The sequence below is a fragment of the Penaeus japonicus genome, unplaced genomic scaffold (assembly GCF_977035675.1).
Source record: "Penaeus japonicus unplaced genomic scaffold, GWHDUDI00000001_assembly GWHDUDI00000004, whole genome shotgun sequence".
Classification (NCBI taxonomy): Eukaryota; Metazoa; Arthropoda; class Malacostraca; order Decapoda; family Penaeidae; genus Penaeus; species Penaeus japonicus.
The window spans coordinates 38826665-38837757 of NW_028234406.1; the positions used below are offsets into that span (position 1 = coordinate 38826665).

The 11093-nt window shown below is 37.0% G+C and overlaps 1 protein-coding gene across 1 annotated transcript in view; it reads right to left on the reverse strand.

Annotated features, from left to right (window-relative positions):
* Nucleotides 1–221: 221 nt before the first annotated feature.
* Nucleotides 222–11093, reverse strand: part of ATPsynO (ATP synthase subunit O, mitochondrial) — an 11010-nt gene continuing 138 nt past the window's right edge. Inside the window, exons 2-6 of the mRNA XM_043015167.2 lie at nucleotides 3971–4015; nucleotides 3742–3852; nucleotides 2672–2804; nucleotides 1471–1583; nucleotides 222–716 (exon numbers count right to left, since the gene is read on the reverse strand). Of these exons, the coding sequence (XP_042871101.1) occupies nucleotides 516–716; nucleotides 1471–1583; nucleotides 2672–2804; nucleotides 3742–3852; nucleotides 3971–4015 (603 nt within the window). The 3' untranslated portion in view covers nucleotides 222–515. The remainder of the gene's footprint in view (nucleotides 717–1470; nucleotides 1584–2671; nucleotides 2805–3741; nucleotides 3853–3970; nucleotides 4016–11093) is intronic.

The window sequence follows — 11093 nt, forward strand, 5'->3', positions numbered from 1 at the left end:
GAACGCCATGTACATCATGACGCCTGTCGTCAGGCCAAAGCTCCTACATCATGTGTGGGTATTTAAAATCATGAATAAATCTCTCCAAAGAAAACTATACTATAAATGAAAATCTGTACTGTAATCACCGGTTTATTAGTGTGGGGCAAACACTGAAAAAAAATCAACAAAGGATAATTACTTTCATATATAATGTGAAAGGTCTGACTGAAATACAAGCATTTACATAAAATTTTTAATTTACATATAGCAATATTTCCATTTTGTACAGTTCCACTGGAGACAATGGGTTGCAACAACCTCAAATCCACTCATTTTACATTCCAAACTTTACTTGGTCACCTGGAATGCATTCCTCGTGTTGTCATTGTTACCACAATTTACATGAACATTTACATTCCCATTGATGGCAACAAAACTAGATGTCAAGATTTCTACAGTTCTTTTAAGCTTAGAGTGTCATAGTTTAATGCATTGACTTTTCTTTACAATACAAAAACTCGAAGAAAAAAAAATTAAACAGCTTGTTCAAGAAGAGATGTGAACTTCTTAATCTTGGATGCCATTGACATGTCAGCATACTTGTCACCAATAGAGACAATCATTCCACCAATGATGGCTGGGTCCACTTTCATTGTCAGCTGGAGAGACTCGCCCTTCTTGAGGAAAGATTTGAGAGAGGCCTCCAGTTCCTTCTTCATGGCTGCATCAAGAGGCTGCAAAATATAATATATTAGAAATGGACTAATTAACATTTAAATACTGTAATGTCAGACTTTACTAGACTTCATAGTATTATAGATCACTGTAAACCAATTAAAGATAAACCCTTCCACTGCAATACAATTACAGTATCATTACATTATCATAAAATGTTACTTTTAAGGCAAAAAACATGAACATGTGGACAACCTACTAGACAAGAATTTAAACCTGCTAAAAGGGAAGAAGAGCTATCAGGAAAAGAACTAATTCTCAGAGAGCATTAATTTTAGATTTCCTTGTTTCATTGAAATACCCAATATATTTGGATTAGAGGCAAGGTTTGTGACCCTATAGGCTGAGGCTCTTCTATCCAAAACATTGATTTTCCTATACGAGGATGATACTTATTCCCTAAGTGCATTTAAGAACAAGTGAAGGAAGTTAATTAAATTAAGAGTAAAATTAATATCTTTATTTTCTCTATTGCCTCTCACTTTCAGATACATTATTTTACTTCCAACAGGTTACCTAAAAAAAAAAAAAAAAAAAAAAAAAACTTTTACTTTCAATTTTCACTTAAAATTTTTTGTTTGTGGAGCTATTAGTATAAGATACTAACTCAGTACTCTCAACCTAAAGCACACACCACATTCTCTTTTTTCTCTTGCATTCTTCAATGCCAATCAATCCCAATATTAGGGAAAACTACCAACTATGAACAGACGGCAATGTCTCTTTCAAAGGCAGACATTACACTGATCCTACCTTGGCAGTTGTGACTTCACAAATGACCTCTCCTCTCACAGCAGCCATGATGATGCCAAAGGAACTCAGGACACCATCCACGCTGGAGAGACGACCATTATCAGCCAGAGCACCTGTTGACAAATGTATTCAAATGTGAAAATGCAAATTATGGCCAAAAATTCACAACTACCACAAAAAGAAAACCCCTTAAAAAAATTTCTGATCTGTCCAATGAATTGTGGACATCTGTGAGGCAATTTAGCATTGCTGGCTCATGATTAGCCGAGAATCAACCTGTTTGATATCATTAGTCTTTTGTGATAAGTACTCAAACTATTAATGCAGCTATATATTTAAAAGTATACAAATCCAAAGAACCTTTACACATTAATATATAGATCCCAAATATGGCAATTCACATTCATATCACGGAATACAAACATGAAAAACAAGCTTGTACCAAAGGTTCTAGTCTGATTACACACAAATGAACAACAGACTTTGAATGCCTATTCTCTCTAGTTTCAATTATATAAAATGACCTCTGGCTGTACAAATAAACATAATTTTGATAATTAAATGCAAGTACATTAGATAGGTAATATTCAAAATTACATTAATTTGATAATGAAAGTTAACATCCTAGTATAGCAAACACCAGCAAATTGTTTATTTGTTCACCTTCCAGCCACTGTGCTGTGGCTGTAATGCAGCCTCTCTTTAGCACTATGTTCATGTTATTTCAAATATTACTCAAACTATATGCAGAAAATTATTAAGATACATTATATGTGTATCTATCCAGCCACATTATTCTTACATTATCTAAATGAGAGAAAAATAATTTGAACCATTGTTTGTACACATGTTATCAGAATTGGATTTGGTAAAAGCTGGTCTTTTATATGTTTGCACTGTATAATACCAGAGCAAATTGGTCTATTTGGAATTCATATACAAGTGTGTAAGAAATCTCTGTACATATATATAATATAGTAAATATAATCGCTTCAATATTTGTCACAACTAATGTTATCAAACTCATTAATTTTCTGCCCATTATGAGCCAGTAATGGGCATGTGCCACATCACCGATATTGTGTGGCCTAATGAGCAAAGCATTCAATCTATCCACTTTCAAAAGAATTAACTTTGTGCTTCATACCTATTAACTGAAAAAGAAGAGGGGGGGGGGGTGAGGGCAAGAGAGCATACATACCAAAAAGGTTGACAGTGAGTGGACTAGCATTCTTCTTGGCCAGGACAGAGTTGATGGCCTCCTTCTTGAGGTCCTTGCTAAGCAGAGGGTTGGTAAGGAAATCCTTCAGCTGAGGATCAGTCTTCAAAAGACCCTGAAGTAAAGGAAAGGAAGTTGGAACAAACTTATTTTTAAAAGAAAATCAAATTTTACAAACCAACTAAATATTGCATAAATGTTCATGCAATTTGTAAAGTAGCATCATTGCAATACCGGTCTGTTACACTTTGGTACAACGGGACAATGCCTAAGTCCCACATGAACTTAACCTGAATGTACCTTAAAGTTACCAGACCTATTCCAAACATCCAACCCTTGAAGTGCTGAATGTTATCTAGCTTATACAAGGAATCTCTCTCATCTTGGCAAAGAATTACAGTTCCCTACACTAATTTGTTAGGGATGTAGCAATGCTATTCAACGTATGATCCTGATATAGTTTGAGAATAATACATGCTATAAAACAATCTATTGACACTTGCAACTGTGATTCTCTCACTACCATCAAGGTTATGAAATCTCTTGATTCTACCTTGATTTTGTAAATTAAACAATTTTACAATTCAATGCAAAGTATTGAATTGAAATTATCTACCTGTTACTTCAGAAGAAAAATGCAAATTATTTTTCTCCTATCATAAAGATATTTTGTAGGAAAATATGCTATTCTCAAAATGTAAACAAACACTTAATATTTATACTTCTACTTGACCTAATATCTTCAAAAGCATTACACAGTTCTATTAACAAAAATCTGAATTGTTTTTGTATGGGAGGTGAAATAGCTAAGCAAATATTATGCACAGCCTTAGAATTCCCACAATTTTCTTGCACACTATTTTGACAATCAAACTTACAAAAAAAGCATGAAAGTGGTTTAGATGTGCAAAGGACTGCAAAGACAGCATACAAAACTAATAATACAGATTCTAATCCAGATATTCAAGATGTGTTAAACTATGAAAATCTTAACTTTTCACTAAAGAAAATTTCCATCCGAGAATCTTCAACGAATACGTTTTAGTACTTACAGAAAGTTCCTTGATGTCCTTGTCCACAGCATCAAGGGACTTCTTCTTCATAGCTGCTGAGTAAAGAGCAGTGGCATATCGGCCCTCAACTCCAAATACTTGGACTGGGGGCTGCAAGGAAAGATCAGTATTATTTTCCTCAAACATCTATAGAATTTCTTAGCTCTTGTATATGACATACATTAAATAAAGTAAAGAGTATTAAATTCATTCAAATTAAGACACCCACCTGAACCAGTTGCCTGGTAGCCACCGAGGTGGAGAAAGACCTGGCCTGCAAAAACAAGAAAATATTCATCATCATGAACAGATTGAGAAGTTTCACATGCCAATATGAGAATTCCTGCGAGGCCCTTAACCCGTTCCCGACGGGACCAACCCGGCTTAAAAAGACCAAAATTCCGGGACTCTTGAATACATAAGCCTAACGCGTCGGGATTCTCGGCCGCATTGGCCGCGAGCCAGCGCTGTGCGCTGGCTCCTCCCACACGCCGGGCTGGACAAAATAACGCGTCCCCAGCGTGTAGCCCAAAAACCACTAGACTTGATATCTAGTCACCTGTCGTTAACGGGTTAATAACTGGGTATTTTAACCTCCAACCCAAGGATTATGCCTACTACATCCTACTATCACAACATATGCATCCAGACATCCAAGACCACCTCTTTTACTAATTTTTTGCAAACAAATAATTGTGAACTGCATTCTACTTTTCTTTCTTTTTTTTACTTATTAAGCCACTTCCTATTCCTTTGCTTTTAGATCAAATCAGTTTTAATAATGGTATTTTTACCACAAAGGAATTCTGGAAAAATGCTATAAGCTAATAGATATGCTCAACACATTTTCTAACTTCGAAAATGATTAAAATACAAATGTTAATACAAAATACTGACAGGAGATGACTGCTCAATTTAATGACTAATAGATAAACCTTGTCATCAAACTGCTTGTTTCTATTTTTAAGTACATAGTTTAATAAGGAGCACCTCTGAGTAAATGAAATACAAATAGCTACTATCAAAAGTAATGGGCCATTTTTGTTTTACTTTTATTGAACTTTAAATAAATTCATTTTGCAATTCAGTTTGAAAAAGAATATGCACTTACAACAATACAAGATGGAATCATGCAATGCTACATAGATGTAGATGCATAAAATACCTCCCTGACCCAGAGTCAAACCTCTGCTACCATCAGGTGTTAACCTGAGCGTGCAGTACTGAACTTACTAGACCTTACGACTCTAGAAAAGTATTGTCAAACTAGGATCATACTAACTATATAGAATTTACATATCTACTCTTACTTAAGCGACAGCAAAGTTTTAGACAATCTCCATTGGCACTAAGAGGCATTGGCTTTGTAATTCAACTACAAAGTCAGATATCCCGAGCTTCAATTACAGGTCAGGGAGGTATGTTATACAACTATCAAAGGAGTGTTGCAACTTTGCTTACTATTTAATCTCGGATGTATTTATCACTTCATATGATAGAAATCAAGCCTTTTTCTCTCTCTCCAGAACAAAGAGCATGCAATTATGTTGACTTTGGCATAATCATGTTTGCCAGCTCTTGCAGACACTTTTTTGTTCAACATAAACTTTACAAAATTCTTCTCCCCATTATAGATATTAAAGATATTCTTTTAGTGATAAAGTCTTTTAATATTTCTAATACTTCCATTTTACAGCATTACATAGTACTGTAAACTTCAGTTTTTGTCTGGGAGGTGAAATAGCTTTGCAAATACTGTGCATAGCCTTAGAATTCCCAGTTTATTCTTGCACATTATTTTGACCATCAAACTTATAAAAAAGCATGAAAGTGGTTTAAATGTGCAAAATTCACTAACAATAAGAATAGATATGCTCATGATATGTATTGTTGTATGAAAATTGCTATTTTAAGACAATTTAAACTTTGGTTACAACTTAACGATAAAAAAATAAAGACATGTATATGAATAATAAAGGAAATATAAAAGAATTGTACATTTCTGCTAGATTTAGGTTACCAACATGAAAGTGTACTGGCTAAATTCAGGCTAAGGGATACATTTAGCGTGTTTACATTATACAAAATATCATTGAAATGTTTCAACAACAACAAACATTCATTAGATTCTTACGCATAAGAACAGGAAACTCAAAACTTGTAAACAACAAACTTTCCACTTTCAGAAAAAGTGGACACAATAGTTGTACATAACTTCTCATACCAACCCAGAGTGCTCATCAAAGTCATTTCTTTAAATACCTTTGGTGGCTATGTTCTCTCCAAAACAGCACTTCAGTATGACCTATTAAGGGATGAAGGGGCACATGCCCCAATAGGGAATACCACAAGGGGGTACATATTAACCCGTTGTGAAGGGGGCAGAGCGAGCTAACTGGCCTTCAGTAAAGGGTGATTTCCGACTGCAGCAGCTAATTTTGGAAAGCTGTAGCTCTAAAACTAGTATTGTTACAATCCTAATACTTTATGACTGAGCGTGTTTCAAGCAGCTTCCAATGTTGTATAATTTATGCACTGATGCCCATCTTTTAAAACTAATTGGAACCATCGTGCGTCATAACACCAGTCTGCACTGGGTCAACAACAGAGTAAAACGGGATGACATTAATGGAAAAAGTGCCACCATACAGAAGTTATAATTTTGAGGTGAATCTGGCAAAGGCAAGATCCATTATCTAAAGGCAAAAAAATAAATAAAACAATATTTTTTTAAATGATGCACCCTTTCCTCCTGGCTGTGGCTTATTGATTTCCTCCAGACCATTAAAGGTAAATTTGCAGGGGTCCAGTGGTGAAGCCCACAACAAGTACTCATCCCAGGAGTAGGGTTCAGAGGTCCCAATAGAAGTTTAGGCAAGACTGTTGGATTTGCATGCATAAAATCAAGGATCCAGAGTTGGATGATACTGTGCAATTCTGTATATTCTTATAAAAGTTGTTCATTAAAGCACAAGGGTCAAAGTGATCACTTGCCATTAAAACACTATTCTGTTCTACTTAGGATTGTAGGCTAAGTGGATTTGGACAGAACATTAAAACAATGAGAAAAAAGTCAAGTTTTTTAAAGTCACAGCAAAAAATCTTACCAAACTGGCAGAGTAAGAACACTAAAATATGAGGGTAGTAGGACAGAAAACAAACATCAAATGGTGGTGGTGGTCAAAAAATAGTCAATATAGGCAAAATCCACTTATAACATGCAAGTTCTGCGACTAATCCAGCCCTACCATGAACCTGTTTCAAGACATGTTCTGTGTTCCAGACCTTCAAAATCTATACAGCATCTACCAGCCAGTTTGACTACTCAGGTCGCGTACTTCCTGAAGCTTTTCTGAAGACTGTCGATAGTGTTACATCATGTTTTCCTATTCCCTCTAGATCATTCCAGTGAAAAAGAACTATTAATGATATTGTATCATACATACAAACTTCTGTGCAGTGAAATAACCTTGTTGAAACTGGCTTATCCACCCAAAATCAAAGGTTCCTTATCTTCTAAGCCACAGCATCTACAATTCTCAAATAGTAAACCTTATTTACACCTTTAAACATATCAAATATTGTAATGTTTGAGCAGTCCGGTAAGGACATGGCAATCTAGAGGGTCCAAGGACAGATACCCCCAATATGAAACATGGCAGTCATGAGGGAGAGCCAGTATAGGTCAAGTTTTGGACAGCCTTAAGATAAAGAAAATATACATGTAGTTGATAGAACGATCATTACATTGCAATTTTGATTAAATACTTCCTCCGCAAATTCTTAATAAAGAAGTTACTCAGGAGGTTTGATGAGCCAGCAATACATGTTTCTAAGTTGCTCATGATATTGATAGTCAAGCTTACACTGACCCCATAACTCATTTCTACTGTATGTCAACTATTTTGTGTTTTAGTACGCCAATGTATAAACTATTAATTCTGGTTGAAAGTGTCTTTCCTTTCACAATTATATATTTCTTCCACTTTACTTTTTTTTTTAATAATTTTCATTAACCCAATGATGACGGTGTGTCACGGCAAAATGCCTGATTACAGGGCGCCACATCAGTGTGACGTCCCCAAGGCGATATTACATAGGCCCAGCATAGGGGGTTGCCACTTCTCGCCGGGCCCATCGGAATTGGGTTAAATTATGGATGTGTGTATTCCTCTGCCTTCATTCCTTGAGCAGCACTGGCGAGTCGTTTTGTTTTCATTGTTATGTCGATTATTGAGCATTCTCCTATCAATATTGTGGTAAAAATGGAGAAAGATCAGTATCCGTCTCGGTGTAATATCAGAGCCCATCAAGTGTTGAAAATGTGCATTTTTGATGGAAGCAATTGAGACGAAATAGACAGAACAGAATAAAGATGCAATATCTCTTTCTATTTACAAAGGTATGTGGTTTTCAGACAGCAAATTACATACATATCAATGGCAAGGCAATACATATTATTCAAGATTTGCTTCCCCAAGGGTTCCAGGAGGTAGAGCCCCCTGGCTACGGGGTTGGGTGGGTCACATGGTTAGAATGCAACATTTAAAGATCAAGGGGGTCTAGGGTGCAGACTCCCCTGGCTAGGGGGTTTTAAGTGGAGGTTTTAACTGTCTTACCACTGGGTTTGCCGAAAGTTGTCCCCCCTTCAAATTTTTATGTTGCCGCTTTGGTTCTTAGATCCTGATTAATGGCGGACATGGCTTTTTTTTTTTTTTTTTTTTTGCTTTTTACGTGTTTGTATTACATATTTATTACATTTGTTTTACCCCATAATTTCTATGATATACTTCATAACCTCCCCTACTATCGCCCCCCCCCCCCTTCTTTTAGACAAAAATTTAAATTGCAAGATTCAATGGCTGTACAATACTAGACATTTACCAGAAAGCCCCCATGTTCAGGTTTTTTGGTTCATACGGAAATCATTTGTGAAAAATTGCAAATAGGAAGGGGTTCTTTCATACATTCATTTGTTTGTGCAGTTCAAATCCTATGACCAATTCTTGCTGTCAATGTGTAATTCTTGATTTGGATTTCTTAAACATCTACATTTTCCCCTTTTAACCCACTCACGACGGGGGCATTCCAGCCTTGAATGTCACAATGCCGGGGCTTTCGAGCGCTTAGGCCTAAATCAATTAAATGGCTGGCACAATATTGTGCCACCCGGCCACTGGGCTTTTGAATGAGTGGTACAGTAGTGTACCACCCGTCCAGAAAGGGTTAACCGTTGCCAACAGGGCTGTTTTGGCTCTAAATGGTCGCAATGCTGGGATCTTTAAAATGCATAAGCCTAACACCTCAGACTGCTGGTCCTGCCACCACTTAATATGATATCTTGTCATCCAGGTGTTAGCAGCATTTGCCACAGGGGATAGATACTTTGTCATGGCTTTTCATATGGCCGGCAGGCCATGTTATCAGGCGCGTGGAGGTTGGCTGAGCCAGAGCAGGCAAATAGCCCAAGGTACTAGGTTTACATGCTTGAAATGCCCCACCATTTAGACCATTTGGAGCCAAAACCACTATGTTGGCAATGGGTTAAGTATGCATATAAAGCAATTTTGCTCATATCTCCTTTCCCCTAAAACCTTGGATTCCCAGAAGTGCCCTTGGATTGTTGGTAAATTTGGATAAAGACGTAACCAACTCTCTAGGCACAACACAATATTTTTCTGGTAGTTTTCGTTCTGTTTTGTACAGTTTCGCTACTCATTTCCATCGGAAACCTTTCGTTGCTGAGTTACACCCCCCTCCCTCCCCACATGCACGCCACCGTTGATATGGAACTGAACGATTTCTGGCGCGAAATTTAAAGTTTTTTTTTTGCGTAATCAAAACCCAACCCATAAACCTAACCTAACCTAGTTTTTAGGTTTACCCTAGCCAAGGGGGGACTTCGCCCTCCCTGGACCCCCCCCCCCACTTTTAAGGCCACTGCATGGCCAGTAACTTTTCAAAACGAACGTCCACCACCGACCACGGAACCGACCGATTTTTGGTCTGCCCTAGCCAAGGGGGGGGCTTTGCCCCCCCCCTGGACCCCCCTTCTTAAACCACTGCGTGGCAGGTTCACTTTCAATGACCGATTTTACCTGCCCTAGCCAAGGGCACTTTGTAGCATCTGATTTTTATCTTCGAATGTTACCACTTCTTACCTTAATTGGAGCCGTGTGAGAGGCCGGGTTGTAATTCACAGGTTTTGCACTCCATTTCTATTGGCAGAGCACCGTGGTCACGTAATAATTTCAGTGATGCAGCATTATCTTTATAAAAAACCTTGATGAATTCCCACGGAGTGTACCTACATCTTGCACACAATGTAGCCATCTCGAAACTGATTTTGAAATTCAAGCAAGGATTCAAGATTGGTCGATCATTTTGTCGGTTAGACCTATTGTTTCCCTATTGGTGCTATTATCATCACGTGACAGTATTGCCTTCTATCGATACTTTTTTGTATTTCCGCGGGGGAAGTTGGCGCATGCGCAGAGCCGATATTTTTCAGTCAGATGTTTGTTAAGACAGTGGAATCATCTCTCCCATTAATCGTTTTAGATTATTTTCAAAATAATATATCTCAGTTATTTTTCGTTTTCAGAAGAAAAGTTTTAATGGGTTACGTCATAATTAAAGCTACGTCATGCCCAAAGGTTTGTTTTTACGATACGTGTGGTTGCGTCTTTATCCAATAATACCGGGTTGTTGTCTGAAGTAACAAGAACTTAGTCTCGGAGAAGCACCATACTAGAAAGAATTACCCTCTGCCAGTGTATTGTGTAATTTCTTACTACTCAACCTTACAACTTCAAACCTATTGGGTTGGATTTAATTAATATAGTAGGTTAGAAATATCTGTTCCTTAGATATTTAGTACATAAAACATTCCTAAGCAGAAAAAAATGAATATGTGGCTTCATTTTCTTTTAGTGGTATGTGAATGACTTTAAATCAACATTATTGCAGTAACAGACAAACTAGTGAATCTTCCACTCTTACGTAAGAAAAAGGAACCAATTCTATTTGATGTCAACAAACAGAAATTCGCCCTTGTTTCGTCTTCACATACACCTTTAATATATAAATTCAGAGATCTAAACATATTTCACTAGATGCCACCAACGTACTCTCCTTACCCTTACAAAGATTGTCTTCTTAATATTCCCACCACTTATAATAGAATAAATAAATTACCAAAATAAACCTCCCGATCAGCTGATCCCAAATATCGGCTGTTTGCACCGGCGACCTCGGCAATCCACTATAAAAACCCTAATAATCGTATTACCAACTATCATAATACTCCCTCCTTTTACAACAATAACCAAAAACGTATCTGAATAAAGAAA